The 24122-nt window shown below is 40.3% G+C and overlaps 1 protein-coding gene across 1 annotated transcript in view; it reads right to left on the minus strand.

Annotated features, from left to right (window-relative positions):
- The window catches only part of LOC122776249 (cGMP-inhibited 3',5'-cyclic phosphodiesterase A-like), a 30599-nt gene extending 6826 nt beyond the window's left edge, over positions 1 to 23773 (minus strand). The window contains exons 1-10 of the mRNA XM_044036689.1: positions 23530 to 23773; positions 14622 to 14882; positions 11142 to 11299; positions 4297 to 4370; positions 3311 to 3462; positions 3085 to 3222; positions 2566 to 2677; positions 2160 to 2273; positions 1394 to 1593; positions 634 to 837 (exon numbers count right to left, since the gene is read on the minus strand). Coding sequence (XP_043892624.1) covers positions 634 to 837; positions 1394 to 1593; positions 2160 to 2273; positions 2566 to 2677; positions 3085 to 3222; positions 3311 to 3462; positions 4297 to 4370; positions 11142 to 11299; positions 14622 to 14882; positions 23530 to 23673 — 1557 coding nt within the window. The 5' untranslated portion in view covers positions 23674 to 23773. The remainder of the gene's footprint in view (positions 1 to 633; positions 838 to 1393; positions 1594 to 2159; positions 2274 to 2565; positions 2678 to 3084; positions 3223 to 3310; positions 3463 to 4296; positions 4371 to 11141; positions 11300 to 14621; positions 14883 to 23529) is intronic.
- Positions 23774 to 24122: the final 349 nt, after the last annotated feature.

Raw genomic sequence — 24122 nt, forward strand, 5'->3', positions numbered from 1 at the left:
TTAAATACTTCACCAGTTGTAGTTTGTGACTATGAAGTTCTCTGCACTGAATCAGTGAGGTTTTAGATTTACGGCTCATTTTAAGGGACATGGCTGCTTTTTCCTGTGACCCCTTCTTCCACATGATTGTACAGTAAAGCTTACATTAATCAAAGAATAAATATCATAAATGTGTTATTTCCAGTAAGGCCTGATGAGCTTCAGACCCGCAGAGAGACGACCACAAATCGCTGAGGTTTAGTCGTTCTAAACTAATAACGGCAAGAGCTGAGAAGATCAAAACTTGACGGTTACTTCACAGAAAGCTACTTTGCTTCCAGGAAACGCAGAGCAGGGTGTTTGGTCATGGGAAACATTATTTTTGCCGCCAAGCCAGCAAGCTTAGTGCCGACTGGCTGGCTCTGGCCCCCTGATCACCACCACCACTCTACTAATATTCACAAAGGAAAAACCTAGATCCTCAAATCCAAAGCCAACATACTGCACTTGAACAAATTCTTGAAAAGCTGCAGAGTGTTTTATGTCACTGCCTTGAGCAAAACATATTTAAAGTGATGCAATGTTCCAATGTTTCCTTAAAGTCTGTGTTTATTATTATATTATTATGATAGATAGATAGATAGATAGAACTACCTTTGCATTGAACTCGGCAAGAAAGTCAAAGTGCTTCTTCAGGTCAGTGGCCAGAATGGCCTCAATAACCAGGAATCGGAAACGTTTAAATTCCACATGGTCCAAGTTGACAAGGAAGTTGTACTCTGGCCGTGACATAAAAAGGTTCCAGGCCGAGGCAGCGTGGTGGTTTTCCAGGACGGATCGGTCGTTGTAAAGCACTGCCTGGAATCACATAAAAACATTTTACATTTACATTTACAGTACACCAACGCGACAATTAATAAACAATACTCGAAATGAAAATGATTCAAATGTTGCATAATTCATCATATATCACATTTCTACTCCTCCCACTGTACATTTTTACTACACAACATTTTAGTTATTGAACTTATTGAACAGATCAGATTAAGTATGCAACACACTCAGCGGATCACCTGAAATCATTCAAATATATGACTATTTAATAATATATGACTATTTATAATTATATAAATCATTATAATCTACATTTGAAAAACAATAAGGAGTTACTGTGTTTGGTGCTTCTCTGACGACACAAAATAACACTAAACCATTTCAGCCAGTGACATAATCCATAGTGGAAATTGATCATATTGTTGATTACAAACAGTAACTACTGTATGTTTACTATGTATGACTATAGGCCAGTGATTCAACTGGGGAACGCAACAATAAAAACATGATTTGGAAACAGCCTGATTATCTTTTGAAACAGTTTGGGAACCACTTGCTAAAGGCTGAATAGCGCGAGTACCTGTGGAGCACTGGTGGCCACAAGGAACGCGTTGGTCCGCCCGGGGTGGTCGTAGTCGTGCATTGCAGCCGCCACATAAAGGGCCATGAGCTCCAGAGCAGGGATGAGGCCTGACAGACAGCCATAGCCGTCTTCTGACACAGTGTAGGTCTTTGAAACCAGGAAGCCCATATGACTGTGTGTTATTCCGCTGTCTGAGTCTAGCCACGGGGGAATGGACAAAATGAGGAGGGTGAAGAGCAGCGCAGTAGAATTTACACCTTCTGTACTTGCATATGCCCAGCACACACTCGAGCAGTCAACTCCAGTTACATGTGGATCAAAGGGACGGTCTTAGCGAGGCATATAAATGAGGTTATGGAAATATGAGTGAGAGGGAACTCTAATCTGTCTTTAATTTCATGCAGTTCTAGACTTCAAATAATGTTTGGCACATAAATGCCACTGGCAAACGCCTGAGTAAGATAAGACAAACTGTGAGTAGGATAAGATACACACACACACACACATACATAAATACATACATACATGCACTCCTGCAGGTTCAGTGCTATGACATTAGGGTAATGCCCAGAGTGATGCTGCAGGCAGGTAAAACAAATGGAAATACAAAGATCTACTTAAAGGAAATCTGCACACTCATAAATGGCTGAACAGTAGAGCTCATTGTTCTTGTACATATGGCATCTTAACTGGCTTCAAACACAGGCCCTCACTCACACCAGGTCATAGCACTGAACCTGCATGCGTGTACAAATCAACACACCTGAGTCACTGGCGGAGCCGTGGTCAGCAACGAGGCTGGGCAGACCGGGCACAGACTGCGTGGTGAGGTACCAGACTGCATGAAGGACATCTGTGGCGTGGACTCTGTTGTGATCTGGGTTGGGAAAGAAAACTTATGGGTTCTCTGTGTGTGTAACCTTCTCCACCAGGGTGCACTGCTGGGCTACTTATGTTTCTTGCAACAACATAAAGGCCGACATACATTATATTGTACTGTATATGACTAACAAATAAAGAAAAATCTAAATTGTATGATGTTTGCCTCTAGTAACTGGTTTCATTGCCACAGCTGCAAACAACTGGAGAAGGAAAAATACATAAATAAATAAATAAATAAATAAATAAATAAATAAAATAAAGCCCATAAGAGAGATGTGGAACCTTACATGGTATGTCTCTGTAACCATTCTCAAGGGTATAGAAATAGTTCATGAATTCTTTTACAGGGATCTTAAAGATCCCAAACAGACCAGTGTCTTCAAAGAGCCTGTAGGAGACCTGAAACACAACAATCAAACTGTCAACTTCAAACACTTGGGTAAGAATCACATTATTTACAAGTAAAAACATAGAAACTATATAGTTTTGCAATTGGTATTACTTATGCTAAGTGCTTGTCTTTATCAGTTTCCTCATCAGTCCACACAAACCTCCTCTCATACACTGTTTCCGTCATTTTTCCTGTGCAGTGAAATGCATAAACGGAAGTGACGTCTTATTCATTCACGTTTGCCTTTTATTGAAAGGCCAACTGTTCCACCAAGTGTGTGAACTTGAATGTGATATTTCCAGATCTTTTCAAATGTTCTGTGTTTTCATTTGTGATTGTACGCACAAATTGAAAAAAAATGTTAATTGCACAGGGTCATCAAAACTCACCTATTGATTCATTAAGATGTGCTCACCTGACTGAGGATACGTCCACATTTCCCATTTGTCTTTTCCATCAAGGTGAAGATGGGGAAGTTCCAATTATTCAGCTGACTCATTAGAGGATCTAAATCCTCCATTATTAACGGCTCTGGAGCCAGAATGGGTTTGTCCTGTATGAAAGACATGCATACAGTGTAAATAACACGCGTTTCAGTGTAAATGTGTGTGCTTCATTAATAGTAGTAAAGGGAGCTATACCTCAGGAGGTATTAGTTGGTGGAGGATAACATTTTGAGCAGGGGCTTTTCCCTCCTCCGTGTCCTCCTCAGTATGTGCTACATCACTGCTGTCACTGTGGTTAGCTTCGTGGGTGCTGTCATAGTCTGATGACACAACAACTGGATCCTCAGCTAGTAAAGAAACACAAAAAATAACACAAATCACTGCTGAGCTCAATAATAATCAATAATACATCAATAATGATAATAATAGTGATACTAATAATAATAATAATAACAATAATAATAATAATAATAAAACTAATAGTAATAATCATGATTTTTCGGGTGGTGGTGAATTTTCTTCTCTTTTACATCCACTTCACACAATCATATTTTGTTGATGTTTACCTTTAGCTGAGATTAGGATTACGACTTGGATGTACAGACTAAATAAAGAGAATGAACACATGAATTACAAATACAAAACACTCAAAGCCAGAGCTGCCCTAAATTAACAGCATGTGTAATTATCAAAATAATTTTTTATGTTTCTCTTATGGCTAATACACCAGTTTATAGAAGCTCTTTAAACCAAAATGATATTTTTTGAATAAAATTAAAAAATAGTAAAACATATCATTAAGATTTACATTTGACAAATGATAGTAACATTGGTTTTAGTGGTTGAATGTTGAATCCTTGATTCAATCATTTAAGCCCAGGAAGCTGGCTCAAATTTATTTGGGTATAAAAAGGTGTATTCAGTTTATTATTTTGCCAAATAAATAACAATAACATGTTTAGATTTAAACAAGTTTTTGAAACATTTCTAAAATATTTATGTTTTCTTGTTTTTAGTGGTGGTCTAGTAAATTTGTTAAGCACCATATATATAGTATATATTAGGCGTCAATATATTAGAGTCAACACATAATGTGCACATCAAAAAAGAGAGAAACACTTTAATACAGCATGTACAGTGCTCTAAAGTAATGGTCAGAAAGACAAAGACTGGGAGTATACCTGAACGTGGTATCCTGTCTCCCTTGTCTATAGAGCCCTCCCCATGGCTCAGTCTGATGTATGGTCTCCCACAGCTGCAGAAAAAAAAGGGTTTTTAAAAGTTAGATGCATGTAAGTAAAGTTGGTTATTGTGTAAAGCTGGTGTTTGGCAGTGAAAGTGTTTCAAATGAAAACAGTAGATGGGAAATGTGGAACAGTACGTGTGCGTTTGCTTGTACAACACGAAATGTGCAAGCCACTGGTGTCTGTGTTTGTGCCAAACAATTGGGAATAAATCCATTCACTACATCTGTCTTTGATGAGTAACCAGTCGACAGAAGTTGTCCAGAAAAAAAAACCCCAAAAAACGTAATGGGTTTCCTACTGTGCTGTCACCACATTAAACAGATGCTTTACAGATGGTTAAGAAAACGTATTAATGAACAAATTGTAATGAAATTGTAAATACACAAAAACATATAACAACAATCAATAAATAAATAAATAAAACCAGATAATATAAAACAGCCGGTAGCGTAAAGACACTGTTACAAATGAGTCATAAGAAACTGACCCCACCCTTTTTGAGATAATATGACAGACTGTTGACAGCTGCAGACACAGAGTAGAGCTACCAACAACCTTGTAGACAAATGGAAATGTTCATGAATGGATCTACGAATATTCCTACAGAGACAGTCTTGAGCTGGGTTTGTTAGCTGTGTGACAACACCTGGAGCCTCTCGAGCTTCACTCCCTCAACTGCTTTTCCACGTTCCTCCGTTTAGGCTACTGTCAGACTGTATAGGTGGTTCCAATTAAAATACCTCTCCCTAAATGTAGTAAGACCTGCCTATTCTGAGCAGGAAATGCCTGCTGATAGAGCACGGTGTCACAGGGAGCACACAGGCCTGTAGTGTGTCTATCTCCTTCTGATAAATTGTTTCGTGAACACTTTTGAGTCGCACCCACCCAACAAAGGAAGTTCTGTTGTGTTTGCACGGCCAGGTCGGACCACTGTGTGTAATGCCTAACAGGTGTGGAATGTAAAATAGTTTGATAGTTTGGCGGGCGAACAGTTAGTACATTATTGTCGGGGGGGTCTGGGCAGGCAGCTGTACTTGGCATAAAAGGTTTACTTAATGAAAGTTGAAGAACTGGCAGACACTCTTCCTATTCTGCTAATGCAGCAGAATAACCTCAGCTACTGACATTGAGCTTTCAGCACTGAATGTAAATAAGAAGGCCGGCTATTTTCACAGGGGGAATCTGTCAGTCAGAAATTAAGTGACGCTGCTTTTATCACAAAAAAAGACCTGTAGTTACAGTTGTTAGCGCTGCAGTTACAGTAATTTAACTGTCTCACCAACACCTCGGTACGAAGACAAAACACATTCCTGTACGCTTATTGTTTAAACCCTGTTTCTATGTAATGACATCATTAAATAATTTGTTTTTCTTGATACCTTTGGGAAGTATCTTATGCCAGCAAGTATTTTATATCATCTGTCTTGCACTGAAGGCAGGTTTAGCCAATATAAACACTTGTTGCTTAACCTCTTCACTAAAATTAAGTTTTTATATTGCTTGTTCGGCCAGTACAGTAAAAAAAAAAGTATATAGAGTATAGAGCAAAGGAATGCAACATTCCTTTTTTATATTTTGTATTGAAAATACAAAAACAATATCACATTTTGTTAAATGTAATCAGTGAGGCAATTAATCTGTCATTAAAATATTTGCAGATGAACGAATTTGCATGACAAGGGACGGGCATTTAAATTGTTCTCAATCAAATATTCACCACCCCAACACACACACACACACACACACATGTCCTGTCCCACTGGTGAACACAGATCGAAGACCAACAGTCTTATCTCACACACACGTGACAGTACATTAAATACAAACCATTCGACAGAGAAAGCAGAAATACAACCTGGTACTTGACTGACAAATAAGTTAGCTGTTAGCTAGTCCACTTTTTCCCATTCCCATTTTCTTCCAACCAGCTTCACCACAGTCTTTACAAGGAAGGAGAGAGGCGTTGGGGTTCCAGCCAAACCTCTGTGACAGACTTTAAATAATGTGGGAGGGAAATTCTGTACTCCAAGAAAACAAACACAACATCGAAATATATGTATAATGAAAATAATGTGAGGTGCTACGAGACGCATTCAAGAACCATCTTTAAATTCATCACTTTTGCAAACATTCATGTTCATGCTGTCACTTTGCCGTAACAAAGGTAGTCACTGGAGGAAAAAGAATTTGAACCATTTTTCAGTTTTGTATCTTATTACTACAACTACAAATAATTGCATTGATTAATTTCATTTTTTGGACAAACAAACAATCCAATCATTGAATATCCCTTGTCATAACTAAGTACACAATAAAGTAATAATCATTTTGTGACTGAATTCACTTTGTAAGATGTATTTAGTGGGAACTTGAATGCACCTTTTTTTTCTAAACAAGACTATTCACACAAAAGTCAAAGGTCAAGATTGGTGTCTTGGTTTTTAGATAAAAAAACCAAAACAATAGTGCTGTATTGTATAACAGTCGACTGAGAATCTGTCTCTGGAGTGGAAAAATCACTCCTATTCTCACAAACTCTGAAACACATGTTGCCTTTCTTACAGTAAGTATGAACCTAATCACGCTAATTATGTTGCAATGGGAAATACTGTATAAACTGCAACATTGTCTGCTTTGTCTGAGAAACGACCCCTTCGCCTCCCCTAAACATTTATTGCTTATCTTAATGTTTCGAGCCATGTAATAAGCAATGACTCTCTGCCTGGTTTCCTCTCTGCTGCAGTTTACTTCCAGATTTTATACTCAACCACTAAGCAGGTTGACAGATTACTTTTGGTTGAGAGCCCAAACGGACAGTGTCCAAGCCATGATAAACACAGCAGCCATTATTTCTATTTCCAGTAATCTACCTACTCCTGAGCCAGATGACGTGGAGAAGATAACAGAACAGTGGCTGGAGCAGAGGAAAATGGAAGGTATTCAATCACCCCCTTTTTACCAGGTCTGTCTGATATAAAGTCGATATAGCAGCTTTGAAGTTGATGTTATTCCTTCTTAATGCTGTACGTCACAGAGAGCTGACATGATGGAAAAATGAGGGAGAAAAAAAGACGCCTAATGTCCAAATTAAGATTGTAGAGATTTGATGATGGAGCAGAGAGAAGGCAATTGGAGCCATGTGTTCATGGTTATTGTTGTTCTGTTTGATCTGGGAATACATTTTGTTGTTACTGCTGTGTTGGCCGAGACTCAGGGATAACACTGACTAATACAGATTCAAGTGCGTGAATCATAAAGCACTCACCTTCTACTTCTCTTCAAACTTGTGATTGCTGTGTTAAAGCATGCATGGGAGATAATGTGCAACTGCGAGCAGGCTGTCTTTGGGACAACAACCCAATAACAGTAAATAATTGTCTTTAAGCCCTGTTTACATGTCTTCTAGCTTTGTTTGTAGGGCCTTACATGGTCTCTATATTTCAGGGGAACAACTCCCTCTAACTGAAGTGCTACTCTGCAGAGAGTTCTCTCAGCTGCATATTGAACTAAAACCCTGCACTCTCTCGTTCTGTCTGCATAACCTGTGCCAGAAAAACAGCTGTCATGTGTGTTTAATTGTAGGGCTGTGGTGATTGGGGGAGGCCCAGATGTTTGTTTATTCTCACACCACCATAAGTGGCCATCGCTGGGGCTTGTTGCTGAGCTTTAGGACCAGGCAACGTGGCTTTGTGTACAGAAGCTGCCCCGTGTGCTTACATTTGCACAACTTGTTCAAGTATCACATTGTCACTGTGCAAATAAGACCCAAATAAACCACTGTAACCACCTCAATACAAATCAATACATCTACACTTCATGTCTAAATCTAGTTTTGCAACTACTGTATATTATATGAATATTGATACATGCAATATGGAATCTCCTGTGGTTGTGGAAGCAGCGTAAATCACCTTTTTATTGAAGGATTTCAGAAGGGAACTGTTTGCACAAATTGTGATCACATCTGCGTGTCACTTCCATTTAAAACTCCACCCTGCTGTTTCCTGATGTGTGTATCTACAGTGCTTTGGTAAATGATGGGTTGTATATCTGTCTTTTACTTGTTTGGGCCACATCCAGGAAAATGAAATGGAGCTGCGTAGTGAAGGAAACAGCAGCAACTGTGATTGGCACATGTAGGCAGCTGTTCAGGGAGCACATGATGTGTATTTGATATGAGACGATCACGTTAAAAAATTGTAAAATGTGATTAAAATATGATTGTGACATCATGAACATCAAGGTTTTATTTTTAGCAGTAAAATCTAATTCTAAAACTACTATACTGAGAAACACAGAGAGTCCTGTAGAACTGATGGGCTTAATCAGGACTGTGTGACAATTTGACAATTATTTTTATAGATTTAAATGTTATGCACTACAGCTTTAAGAGAAGATACAGAAGTCTTTATTGTATCGTCAGACCAGGACCACTATAGTAATAAGTTAAATTGACTGTATTTCAGAGCCCTCACTGACCAAAGGTTAGGTAATTGTAAAGTTACACATTTTATCGCTTTACTTGATAGGTCAGGCATCTGTTCAGGTTTCAAATAACTGAAAACTGAATTCTATCTTTGAAAAAAGAAAATAAATGTCTTAATGTGGTAACTTACCATTTAAATATGCAGCAATAAACCTATCATTAACATGTTAGAAGAACTTTTCTACCCTTCAAAATCCACAACTGAACCTCTAATTCCCAGACTTCGGTTTAGAGAGTGAATGGTTTACAAAGCAAAACAAACTTCAGTTTCATGTTGGAAACGGCCGTCTAATGGCAAGATAAAGTGTCTCTGCTGGCGGCCAAGATTTCGCTAAGAGTGTGTTTGCTTGTCATGCACAGTGTGGTCGATAGCTCACACAGCCATACCTTAAAAAAAAATGTAAAGGAAAAATGTATCTACATACTTTTGGCCTAAAAATGTGAACAGATCAGATTTCTGCAAAAGGACCAGTTCACATTTAACGCACATTATTGTGACAAAAGGCAGAGATTATAACATTGTGCAGGCATTGAAGTTGCTCTGGCTCATGTGTTACATGATCTGTCCTGATGGATGCAGCAGCACGCTCATCTGCCTTTTTTAATAAATGTTTAAAAATAAGCCCGTCTACAGTCAAATGAAAAGCAGTGGAAACATTACTGGACTGAATCTTGGATTGGAGCAAATACTGCAGGTGTCTGTCTAAGACGAGCTGCAGACAATGTCTGGCGAGCTATTTAACTTCGTCTGGGCAGCTTGGCTTATTCATGCTTCGATGGCAGCAGTTCAGTTGTACAGTACAGACATAATAACGCGTCTTCATAAGTCATATTAAAGCAGTGGCTTCAGGAAAAGGGTTATCTTTTCACAACATAACTACATGGATGACATTGTTTAAAATCAAGAAAGTACTCCAGTTAACTGCATCAAAGTACAAATACATCAACTTTACTCATTAAGTACATTAAGACAGGAGCTTTCAATCAGTCACTCACGTTAAACTCACTGTTCACCTGCTTGGACAAACGCTCTATGTGCTGCCATGTTTTGCCTCTAAATTCCAAATAAAACCGACAAATAGGAAGTGATATCAGATCAAATCTATCCCCAAAATTGAATCTGAGTTTGGAAAAAGGCCACACAGCTGCAGAGTTATGCCTCATTTTACCAACTTAATACACGATTCATTCACTGTTGACAAAACAATGGATTTTATCTGTAAGTTTGCCGACTGGTCTAGCAGACGATAACAACCGCACACAGACATTTACACAAACCTTCAGTGTGCGCTAACTAACAGTTTTCTGCCTCAGAAGACTTCTGTGCCCACGACATAAATCCATCAGCGTAGAAACCGAATTTAGCGGATGAAACACAACAAAAGCCTTTGTTGTTGCGGCACAGTGAATATTTTAAAAGACAGGGAGTGTGCACACGTCAAGTACTGTTTGGGCATCCACATCATAAAAACACATGCATGATTAACCTTTATGCACAGCTTAAGAATTTCCAAACTGACTGAGTTTTTCTATCATTTTCAATTTCCCCCGAGCTGAAATTATTCATTATATAATCCTAACAAACACATTTTTTTATTTACCATTCAATGCCTCAATGTAATTTACTAGCATGGGGGCAAAAAAATAAACTTTTGTCCTGTTTTCAAGAACGCGTTACTAATGGCTCTGTATAGTTCTACTGATTCATTGCATCAGCTTTTATTGAAGTAAATGCATCCAGGCACAAACCCCACCACACACCATATTATACATGGCTACATGCACACAGAACATCACAAAGGCACACAAACGCTCACCACTCTTCATGCTCTCATACAGAAAATGTTTACTTTTTAGCAGATTTCCATAAAACCACTCCAAATATTCAGACCACTGATAGTACTTGCATGCAGGTCTATATTTAAGATATTTATGTGTATTATCGTTCTTTTGCTCCGACTAATGCACCAAGAGTGTAAGTGTGTCTTAGTTATGCAGGTTAATGCATTTGCCTGTGGGGCATATTTCCATTCTGGCTCCCTTTGCATACATATCACTTTCCAGACTGCTGCACCATTAGAGTATAGTCACACTGCTCGTCCTGGTATAACTACAGCACCAGAGTCATGGATATAACTACAGTACAATGTAGCACAGTGACTCCTATTTAGCATAATGAAGCATTAAAGAGCTTTCAGAGCTGTGAAATTATACTGCAAGTAGTGGATCTCATTTGATAAATCTACAACTTGAGCGAAGTACAGAGAATAAAACAAGCTTTTTGTCCAGGTACCTGCAGGTGAGCGTTTCATGGTAGGGTTTGATGCTGGCGCTGCGATCCCTGCAAACAGGCCCAGGCTCTATGGTGGGAAGACCTGTGGCAGAGGTGGTGGTGGTCCATGTGGAAGAGATTCTCCTCAGAAGACCAGGATGGAGACTCCGCCTGAGACGCTGCACGTATCAGAAATGAACAGAACTTTGATGAACTGTGGGAGGTTTTGATTGTGTTCACAAATAGATAAAAGCTCTGGAATTACAAAAGAAAAATGAATGCACATTGGTTGTCTCTAGTCACTTGGATCATTTTGATGAGACAGTTGCCCAAGATAAAACAAATGATGAAGGTGGTATGACAGGACTGTTTTCTTAATTCTTAATTCTTTCCACAGAAAGTCAACACTGCCTTTATCATTGACTCAGAGATATTATTATCTCTGAGTCAAGAATCAAGGATGTCTCTATACCACTTTTTCTGGTCCGACACCCTCGAGTATCTACCCGCACGATTATCAGTCTGATACGGTGGGTTTTCCAACTTTTAAACGACATATCTGTGCTGATGCATTAACCACCGACTGTAGCCAGGACCAGACATTTCAAAAACAATATACCCAAACTATAAGACAAATAATCCACTCCCATAAAGAAGATAAAGACATACAATTACATCACAATCTGTGCTGAGGGAGGCATTTGTGTAGGAAGTGTAGGAGTTTACGTTTTTCTTCCTTCAAAATCCGATCCAGTGATTTTGTGGAGCATCGGACAGATACACACTAGGGGTGGGAATCACACGGTACCTCACAATACACACTAAATTGCAAGACAATGATAGAGCGGCACATCGCGTCATATCTGTCTAAGTGAAGAAAACGAAATGTCTATGAAAAATTTAAAGTGCAGGATTTCTCTATTTATTCACAACATGGAGAACAAAGTGCAAAATGTCTATGTATTTAACGTGGATCGGGCATTTGTTAATGTAGCTTTCTCCACCACTATTCCGCTGTAAACTCCCTTTTCTTCAGCCAGGTAACTTTCATGAAGTATCGATGCCCGGCGAGTGAAATTAGCAGGGACTGCTTACTTTAGAGCGCCGTCATTTCTTAATTAAAATACCGATATTTTCCCTGGCACATCGATTATCGTATTGCACGAGGAAGGACGGCAATAACCCACCCCTAATACAGACACCAAGTATTATTCTTCTCATCCCTTCCCATTGCACATTTTTACCTACATCATCAAAAGTGAATTGCACAGATAGATTCATCATCACTAAGATTCGTCATAACTGCAAGAGTCGGGGTGTGTCACATCTAACAGTCTGCATCGCTGGTCTGTACCTGATGGAAATGTAATACATTGTTTCATTTGGTTCATGTTCACAAAGGCAACACTATAGATTCTGCAAAGTCTGTCTTTTCTTTGTCTCTACATGCCTCCTCTCTGGAATTCCCAGTGGTCTGTTCCCTTGTGAAGCTTCCATCTGCTCGGTGCCATGCAGCAGCTTGGCACTGCACGTGCTCTCTCGCTCTCTCTCTCTCTCCCTCCCTCCCTCTCTCTCTCTCTCTCTCTCAGTCTTCTTCTGCAGGGTGACCTAGTAAAGATCGCCTCAGAATCCTGAATGAGCCCATTCACAGTAAGACGTCATGTACAGAGCACTGAGTGCATACACACATGCTCATACAGGGTGTTCATTAAGGTCACTTTAGGAGACATTTCAATGACTGTCACACACATAACAAAAAAAAACAAAGATCTTTGCACAATAAGGGCATATGAACACACACACACACACATTCATGCACCAAAAAATGTCAGGTCTACAGAGCAGCTTTCTCCACAAAAAAACAAGTGTATGATGATCTCATTCAATATTTATTACCAAAATGCTGAGAGTAGAGTTATATAAAAGTGCATGAAATTAGCGTTTTAACTCCCAAATATGAGCTTGTAATAATAGCACTGTAATTTAATTTTGCAGCTCAGTTGTTCCTTTAATGAAAGCCCTGCAGACACACACCAAAAGCAGCCATGACACAGAAACATACACATATCACCGGCGGTGACTGCCTGACAAAACCAGGCCATCCTCACAAAAAAAGAAGAAGAAAAAAGACAAAAGAAAAAAAAGAAAGAATCAAACTTCAGCCTGTCTCTGCAGCTGCTAGTGTTGACTTAATCATAACTGGACCCTTTTTCGTGCTATTTAAAGCTGAAAATAAACAACATTTTGTCTTTATCTTGTCATTAGGACGTTAACACTGATTGCACAGTGTAAACATCATAGACAAACAAGCACCTTCCTGGTCCATTATAAGCTCTGCTGTCACTACTTTACTGCTGCATTTTTAGAGCAGTGACAGTGACCAAACAATACGACGTGCAAGGGCCACAAAAGCGATCTGTTGCCTGTTAGAACTAGGAACACAAGACTGAGATCATTCCAAATAATTTAGGGGACGATACAGTATGTGTTGTGTCACTCATGTTATTGATGTCTGTACAGCATCTCTTTTTGCACCTCAGCAAACATGCTTTGTGTTCACAATAAATCAGTTTTGGGAAAGAGCATGAAAGGCATCAGTATATGCACCATATGATGGACATGCAACTCAAAGCCAGCAGGCAGGAAAGCAAATACAGGCATTCTCATTACTCCACTAACCGCCCTCTCTCCCCCTGCTTTTCTCCTCACAGCTAGTTAGAGTCGAGAACACTGTCTCTGGGGAGTCGTATTGAATGCAGCCTTACTGGCAGCTCTGGAGGCACAGTCTCACTTAGCTACTTCTACTACTTTTTAAAGTTCTGACACTGTAAAAAAACACCTGTCAGACAAGCAAATGACAAGGTGGCACAGCAGAGCATCCACCACACACCTGCCAGCTGCTAAAACGGGATGGGTATCTCCTCAGATTAATGGCTGATCCATAATCGGGGTGGGAGTCCAGCTTTGTTGACACATACTCGTCCCTCATTGCAATCAATCGAGAGATGTGTTCACCTTCACGCTGCCTGTTCTCGTCTACCCAACACACACATGCGTACGCACGCACTGTCTGGCTCGGCACATCTGTCATGTTGACACAGCTGTGGCTATGAAAGGGAAAACAGTGCTCTGAGCAGTAGACGTGCTCTATTTTTCTTCACTCAACTCTATGAAAATACACTCCTTCATTTGAGGCTAAAAGCTCTCCGAGTGAAAACACTCATTAGCTCAAACTCGGGCTAAAAGATTAACATGTGTGGGGAGAGCTGTGTGGTGTATAAATCATTTGGCCTTAATAAGGTGGACTGCATTTCTGTAAAAGGGTTATTTCATATGTCTCCAAATAAAATTGTTTCGTCTCTGGGCCTTGACATCCTCTGATTAACACTTGTGAATTTGGATATTTGAGTGAAATATCCCCAACTTTCATCGGGGCTACTGAATATCTTACCAGCGCACAGCTGCAAATCAAGACACTTGCGTCTTCATCCATTACGTTACCTTGTGGAAAGATGTCTTCTCGCCTTTCTCGGGTCCTTCCTCCGAGTCAGAGCAGGTGTAGGCGTCACTGAGGTTAAGGAGGGGAGCAGGGCGTGGCCGGTGCAGCGGCTGGAAAGTGAGCTGGGTGGTTAGCAGGTTGCTGACAGCCCGAAGTGAGGTGCAGGTATGAGCAGGCAGGGAAGGGTCAGCCAGCAGGTCTGTGATTAGTCCATGAGCCTCTCCCATCACCGCTATGTCCACCATGACTGTGGTGCCTGATGACTGTGACAGTGAGACAGAGAAGCAACAAATTGACAATCACTGCTCCTGCTGCCAATGTAAGATGAGTCTCTTGGTCTCATAATGGCTGAGCGTAGCTTCTAGGTGACAGGCATGAAGGGCAGTTAGAAGCTCCTTTGTGAGAAAAAAAAGTGTTTATCCCAAATACTTGGCAGCCAAACTGTGCTAAAGTTTGTTAGAATAAGAGTCAGATAATATTGGATTTCATTCAAAAGGACTTTAATGTTATTCCATATCCGTTTAAGTGTTTAAAACCTGTATTGCAATTTTAAAGTACCTTAAAATGACAACAAATCGTTTTGATCATTCACTGACTTGCAATAGTGACATCGATGCCTCGTCTGTCCCCACTCTGAATGTGAATATCTGTCCTCGCACTGAATAAGTTTGGGGTCAGGCAGGAAGACTTAGAAAAGTATGAAACAAAATCGTAATCATAGTCAATCATGGGCAAATAATATCTAGCAAGTTCAAGAGTCAAGCAAAACCAAATGCAGTAAACTGAAATACACAGTGATGAACAAAGTAGGTCAAGTACTTGGCTTTAACAGGGCAAATTACAGCTCAGAGAGCTCTGACTATTGGTTTTAACGTCAATGTTGACGTTAAAAAACCTCTGACTATTGGTTTTAACGTCAATGTTGGCGTATCTTGACTTACTAAAAACTGTGATAGAGAGAGAGATATTCATGTTACACAGGACACAACCAGAGAGGGCAGTCAAACACTGCTGATTTTATAATAATAACACTAATGAGCCACATGGTAGATTAGTGGTTAGCACTGTTGCCTTACAGCACAAACACCTGTGTTCATAACTTTTAATCGTAATTAAGTATGACCTCAACCAGATATGGATGCAAGATAAAGTATTTTTTTTTAACCTTGCAAGGTCAGGGGATTGTATTGCCAATGTGGGAGAATGATCGTGTTAAAAAACAACAACAACAACTTTATCACAACAAACTCTGCATGCAAATATAATGTAAAAGCCAACACAACAACAGAAATTGCCATGTCTCCCATTTTCACAGCAAATGTATAATATGAGGACGCCGGCCACAACAAGAGCCAAAACCACAGCATTCTTTAAAAAGTGCACTAAGCTTAGGGGGAAAAAAACAACATAGTGAAAAATATATCAAATGATAACTTTAAACAATACCCAAACTGAGAAACTGTGAAAAAGGAAAAAGACTGTGATTCTGCCAAGCTTTGTAAAATCGGCCATAGTTGTGGTTTCATATCAGCTGTGTGCACATAATATGCACACTTTCAACCACTCAACACAGCAACCTTTCAGCTCAGAGGGAGTGAAAAACACGAGGAGGAGCAGGGTAGTAGGTGTTGACATGTCAGCAGTCTAACAGATCTCATCAACAACACCGGACTGAAACACGTTCAGCACGGTTGGTTGTGGATTACTTGATGCTTAATGAATGGACTCATTAGCAAAGTCTCGGAAAGAATCTGACCTTTGACTTCCTCACTCATGACCTCTCAGACGGCTAACAGCCAAAGTCTGTTACTGACCGTCTGTGCCACAGCTTTGAAGGTATCAGGTCGTGTGAGCCAGCCTTGTTCTCGCGGTGCAGAGTAAAAGTTCACAGCTCGCTCTTAATTGCTTTGCCGAGAGCAGTTGAACAACCACAACTAAACACAGGTCAGTCTTGGCTGCCAGCTAATTGATCTAATAAGCTCACAAGTTCGCCTTTCTTCAAAGAATGTTATCAGATTTTTCTCCTTCAATATCCCATTCACTCTGACACCAGCTGCCAGGCACCTAGAATTATTCTGCTTCCACTGGCTAAGTGACAAGACGTTGACCTAAATAACACCTTAACTCAAAAGGTGCGTTTTCAGGACATTCCCTGACACATTTAATGATACATATGACACAACCAGCATTGGGACCGAGCTAATCTCTTTTAAGATATTAAGACGTCCGGTGGGGAACCTGATGGATGGATTTCTGGACAGATAACCATTGTGCTCCTATCATCCCTCCTCTGTCGCTCCTTTACCCTGCACTAATGCATGCTTTGAGGACAAAATGTAAACACCTGTCTCACAGCTCATTTACAGGCTGATTTAGGAGTTTGCTAAATGGGGGTTAAAGAAGAATATGGCTGCTGGGGAACATCTGGCTCAACAGAGACAACAATGCTTAGGGGATGTGAACATTTCCAAATGTGCATGTGTGTGTCTTCAACTTCGTAAATCTTTACCCACTTCTCACACAGCCAACTCAAACGCCAGGTAAACAAATACAGCATGACACAAAAATATACCTTACCATGTCCTGAGCATGACAAGTGAGTGCACCCACACTCACCCACCACATTTTGCAAGTATTATATTGCGTCACTAAGCTTAAGTGACTCCAAATTTAGACCAATGTGACAGTATGGTAATAAAGAATGCCTTTGGTTCGACTTTGTGTTGGGAACAAGCCACTTAAAGGACAAAAGTTGACATAAAAATGTATGTTGTGGCGAAAGACTCCATGTACATAGGCCGAATTTGAGAGTTCAACCCTGTGACGCAGTGGGGAAGTGCTTTAGCGGAATGTGTCCTATCAATGACCCAAAAAGTGTTCATCAATGAGGAATCGGCAAGAAATGTTCAACAAAGCTGACGGCAGGTAAAGATAAAGATTGTCCCCCTAAGAACTAAGTCACAGCTGGACGGCACCGTTTGAAGTTCCTAATCATGCAAAAAAAAGCAGTAAAAACTTAATCCGGTAAATTTAAGAATCATCAGTGGACATCCTGTAACAGATCAAAACGAAATGACATCATATCATAAGATAACTTCCTGTTACATGACCGTGTTCATTCCTTAGACATGGCCACCTTTGTAGCAGGAGGCCTTATCTTCAGAGCGGATATATCTCAGTGACCTCAGTGATTGAAATCTGTTGTGTGTTTTTTTTCCTCTCTCCCCTGGCCTATCCCACATTCATTCAAGCACACTCAAATCCAGGAACTGTCAATGACTGTCCACCACTGGCTCACACTGGCTAATCTCTGTGGAGATTACATCCGGCAGAGTTTGTGTGGGATGCAACACTCAGGAGAGACAGGAGTAGCTGTTTTAAATTAAACAACAAAGACAACAAGTTGCCTCTTAGGTAATAAAAAAAACAATGACGTGCTCAGATTAAACATTCCAAACGAGCAGGATCGATATTTCACACAGTTGATGGCTCTGATAACAGCTGATAACTATAGGCTGTATAGTTAGACAAGCCCAGATAAACACATTAATACACTGTGTGAGCTCAACTTATTCACTTCACACCTCTCTTATCTTTAATATAACTGTTAGATTATAGATGTTTAATTGATTCAAGAAGAGTAAAGTTAAATACTAAATATATATATAAACTACAACTTGAATACTCAAGCCACAGTGCCAGAACATTTGGTCACACAGTTATGACAAATCTTCAAGAAGTCGAGTCACAAACTCTGTTGCTTTGTTTAATAAAACTATAAGCATCATTATGAAAGTCAATCCATATACCAAACCTCGCACAGACGTTCTGTTATGACATTTCACCATGAATAACAACAGTGAACATGATCAATGTCCTTACTGTGTTAACACAGCTTGGAACAGCACATCAATAGACTTGCCATAGATTAACACCAGCACAGCAGTTCATGTAAACTCAACCAAGGGCCAGTCAAAACAAACCAGCGATCACTCCAGAGCAGTGAAAAGCTGTTTGTCCACACAGTTTCTCTGTACTTACGGCCCAACTCGGCTATGTCTGTAGCTTTAGATGAAGTTAATTTCACTACAACTGGACCAGAATATTGTAAATAATTGTTACAGTTGTTCATTCATTCATTCATTCATTGTCTACTGATTTATCCTCCATATTAGGGTCCCGGGGGGAGCTGGAGCCAATCCCAGCTCACATGGGGCGAAAGGTGGGGGAACAACTTATTAGCTAATTAGAGCTAAATCAAACACTACCCACCTCTGAATTGATACCAAAAAATGTAATTAAACTATAAACTATAGGGAGCATGTAGCCTTCTATGCTACATGCTCCCTATAGCATGTAGCATAGAAGGTGTCTGCTAAATGACATGTAATAATGTAATGTAATATGCAACCACAACATTTGATTAACATATGTACTGTAGGGCCAGTTACTGTATATAAAACATAATACATTTGTTGATGTTCCTGTTGTACTCAAATATTTCCTTTTGCCAATAAATATGCAGAGGACAGATTAAGTGTCTTTGGTGGAACAAACAAATGTTTGATCCTGCTGTGTAATGACGTATTAATGGGAATGGGATACACAGACAGAAAGGTCCCGACATGCACTTTTAACTCTTCCATACCCTCAACTTAACATACGGTCTCCTTCTACAACGATGACAAGGATGTGTTGGCTTCTTGAAATTGTGCAATGGTGAGATTGTTATGTAGACCCAGAGGAGAATGAGACAAATGTCTCATGGGTCTAGTGGAAAAGAAACTGCATTTGACTCCTTTAGTAAAAAATAATTCAATAATTTAATAAAAAAACAATGAGGACTACTGGTCCTGACAAGGTCAGTGTTTATGCCAGAAAAGGTCCTTAAGAGTACACACACACACACACAGTGGTGCTTTCTTTGCAATTAACTCCACACAAAAACCCTCACACTGTGAGATATGTAGGAACAAGAAACTGTATATACTGTACACATATACATACACATATGTGTGTGTGTGTGTGTGTGTGTGTGTTCTTAGGTTGATTGCATTTGCGCCTACCTCTCAGCATGTTTGAGAAATCCTTACCGCACAGTTTTCTATTTCAGTGGCAGCCCCGTCAGTTTAATGGCCATGATTACATCTGTCGAGATGGATTAGCTGAAGACGAGCCTGGGAGATGGTGATGTTCTCTGCTTAGAATATCAGTGCAGTGATACAGTGTGAATGCCGGTGGAACTGTAGCACAAAACTCAGGCGAGACATTCCTCATTCTCTCCCTCAGCACCAGACAGCCAAAATTACCCCCAGTAGCACAACACTTCCCACTCCCAAACCAAACCTCATCCCCACCATGACACAACTTCCTATAAAACTCCGATATCCGACGTCCATGGCTGCAGGCAGGATACAAGCATTACATAGTTTATTGAGGCGGTTTATTTACTGGGAAAGGTCAAGTCAATTGATCTCTAACATGTAACCAGCCCATCTCTAAGGAGAAGCTTGTTTTTCCTTCATCATCAATAAGTCAATAAGGATTAAAAATAGAAAAAGAAGGAGAGAATCAAGATAAATAAAGGTGAATAAAATCAAAGCATTATTTAAACGATCTGTAGTGCATAGTCTAAAGTGTGTGGCACAAGTTCATTAGGCAGGGGTTTCTTAAGCTCTCGAAGTAACACCATTATGGCATCGTTAAAATACAGTTGTGTAAATAGGCCAGAACAAGAGAATTTGCTTATCCTCCTCTTCCTCACATATACTGGTAATATAACTGGTATAGTGAAATTAGAATAAAATGGATAAAAAAAATATATATATATACATGAATGTTTTGTTTTTGTTTAATTTCCTGTGCACTATAGTCAAAATTCCTCAGCTCCACTCTGATCACACACCCTGGTATATACAGTAGAACAGTATTCCTGATTGTCCTCCAAGTACCACCAGAGGAAGCTTGGGTACCACTGGTGGTACACGTACCACAGTCTGAGAACCATGGCATTAGGACTTTTCCAACTCAAATTTAACTAGTTATACAGCACATAAAGGCTTATGGAACTTGGAGCTTAAGACATGTGGCGTAGTCAGGTTTTGGTGTTACAAACAAGTGCCAGACGTTGGTGGTGATGAAACAGAAGCGCAGGTTTTCAGGCTATGACACGAATAATAATTGTTGTTTCACATTTAAGACGACACATGGAGCCAGCACATTGCTTGTTATTTCTACTCTTGACGGAATCAGCAGTAGAACAGTTTACTAGTGGAAGTGAAGAAGCAGCAGATGAGTATGTGTGTCTGTGGACCCTCTGCCTCCACCGTCTACTGATTCTCTGTCCCATCAATGACTCCATTAGACTGTGCAAATGCACCAACATTCAACCTGCATTTAACTGATGATGAGGAGGAGGTCTGCAGAGAGTGTGTGCGTGTAAACTCACCTAGCAGGCTAATCTAATGCACCATTAAAATAAGCATAATAATAGTCAGTCGTTAACTTTAGACCAGGTTTTTGTTGGTTAATGGCACAGTGGCTTTCTGCTGCCTAAAAATAGCAATGCGCCAAACAATGCACATAACCACACCTCATTTAAAGACCAACACACCCACCCGAGTGCATTTGCTACCTCCAAAGTGTGGACGCTGGGTGTGAAAATGAAAACTTTGTCAGTTGGCAGACAGAACAGGTACACTATAAATACAATTCCTCCAGTTTCTCTCAGAAAAATGACACCAGCTCAGAGGTTTTTTTTGGCATTTCACGTCAACAAAAATAGGGCCTTGAAAACTGCACAAATTGCAAAATGTTTGTGTATCATTGGTGGCAGGTCTAATTATTCCCTCGGCAGAAAAGAAAAGTCACAAGTGCAGGTAGTTAAATGTTTTCGTGCTTAAACTGAATATTGCGACAGGGCCCATTTTAACGACCCTGCTACACCGTCATCGTCCTCCAGACCCATGTTTCAATTACTACTGATCTCGTGTTTGATGTGCCCACATTGATTTTGAGACGTTTTCAACATGACTGCATAGTCTTGGTTTGCCTCTGATGCAGCACTCTTCCAGGCTTTCTGTAATTTACAATAACAGTCACAAGATCCGGGCTTACAAACAGTCCTTTCTTCAATAATCTCCTGGGGTGATGTTCCAAAACCAATTTTCTTTCAAGTCAAAGACAAATATTTAAATAGCTCTCTCCATACATAACTTCACTGTCAATTCCTCAACTAAAACTTCCACCACAAGCTTTCGACAGGGGAAAAAAAAGATGCGGTTTGGAAATTGGGCCTGCTAATGTGCACATGTTGGCGAACACAAAAACACTGGAGATCAATCAAGTGCTCTGGTCACAGGATAAAGAGCCTGTGAGTTACGTATTCGCGCTGCCATGACACAGGGACGTGCTAGCAGACTTTCTGACCATCAACCTGGACCAAATGAGAAGCAGAGCAGAGGGAACTTATCCACAAGATGGAGAGAGATGCCAACAAAAGCCCCGACGTTCTTACATATTGTGTCAGTCTCTGAACTATTATAGGGTTCCACTGACGATTGCGTTGCACTGATCCAAGTAAAAAAAAGACTGAATTGACCACTGAGTGTAAATGGCAGCTTGGGGAATGTATCAATCAAAGAATATTTGCTTTCCTACTAATCCCACAAAACAAATTGATTTGAGCCATGGACCATATTTTAATGGATTTCTTGCCTTTACTTGACAGCAATGGAGGGGTGGACTGCAGAAGAGGTTGGATTCAAGCGAAAGACTATGTGAGGAATCTTCAAATAATACAGTCGTACACCGTTCAAAAAATCGGTTTAATCCTGGGTTGAGATGTGTTTTTACCAGAGTGTTTAATTTGTAATCACTCCTGCAATACACCCAGGATTCTTCCTGTATTATTGTTGGATTCTTCACATAAGGACCAGGTGAATATGCTAATTTCTTTTTCATCTGCTCCTTTTGTGCTTCATTTCCAGTGCAATGCTACAACACGCATTCATCTTCCAACCATCAGCAATAGTGCTTGTAGCAGCGCTTTCTTTAAAAAAAAAAAAAAAGAAAAGTTGTGACAGTATTGTGCTCCATATCAATTATTTCATCATTCAGAAAATCAGAGAAGTAAAATATGCAAGGCATATAGGCAGATATACCATTACATGAGCCTCATATCTCAAGGAAATTATACAGTGTAAAATTTGATTTCAAACCTCCTTCTGCGGCGCACAGTCAGGATCACTTATCATGAAAAACTTCTCCTCAAACACACCGTTGCCGCATCCATTATTCCCAAACACTATATTGTCATCATTGAGGCAGAGGCCACTCAGGATATCCTCCTGATAAGAGAGCACACACTCATACTGTAGATGGTCATGTGACTGCCAAGGGCATAGTTTGTTCTCATTGTACTCCAGACTCCTGCCCAGTGGCTCTGTAGCTGTTCCTTGCATCAATTTTCAATTACAAACACTCCCCCCCAAAAGATGGAAAAGGTCATCTCAAAGATGTACATTATGTGTGTCCTGTGCCGAGGCCTTCTACATTCAATTCTCTAGCCTTTAATAGTTTCTGCAGTGCCTTACAGCAAACTCACAGGCCAACGTAAATTAAGACTAACAAGAGGACAACAAGGATGTTAGATGGAAGTAACACCTCTGGACATGCTGTTTAACCAGGGCTCAAATGAACGGGAGACCAGGCCCTGTTAGTGGTAGGACTTTTGCTATTTGTGTCATTTATAAGGTGTGTGTAGGCAAGTAACAGAGATCAGGGGGCTTGTTCCATTGTGTGTGTTTGTTTATTTGTGTGTCTGTGTGTGTGTGTGTGTGTTCTCCTGTCAGCTGTTTATCATTATTATTATTATTTCCAGTGGGTCGCTCTTCTGTGGACAGTGCTAACCTGTGATCCTCGGGAGCCTCTCTTGTGGTCCCAGTCCGAGCGAGGGAGCATCTGTGAGAAAAACAGAGACAGAAACATGTTGAAATTGCAGTCCTGGACATCCTGTTTTCTGTGAGTGTCCTGCAACAGAGGCAACACCATCATGGAGCTGTGTTGTGCTGCAGAAGAAAAGAGGAGGAGCAGGCAAAGTGAGGCAAAGAGCAGAGGAAGTGAGGGGGCTGCTAATGCTCATGAATGCCAAAAAAACTTGCTTTATCTGTTTATTTTTTTTTTATTTCTTTTAGACCTCTGATGTGATTTCACAGCCAGGTTTGGTTCACTTAAGCTCATATTCACTGCCTAAAGGGGCTGCAGGAGGATGAAGATTTGTTCACACTGTCTAATCACCAGCCACCATGTCCTCCCACCAGCCTTGTAAACCTGCTCTCCACTTTCTCGGGGAGTCACCAAATGCATCAGCTTTGAAGATCAGTTTGAAGATGTTTGGTGAGCATACTGCACAAGAACCAAGTCAACATCAACCCCCCCCACTCTCCACTGACAGGGCTCTCTGCCCCAGAACTGAAAAATCCCAGAGGAGCCGAGCATGTTGC

This window comes from Solea senegalensis, linkage group LG10 (assembly GCF_019176455.1).
Source record: "Solea senegalensis isolate Sse05_10M linkage group LG10, IFAPA_SoseM_1, whole genome shotgun sequence".
NCBI lineage: Eukaryota > Metazoa > Chordata > Actinopteri > Pleuronectiformes > Soleidae > Solea > Solea senegalensis.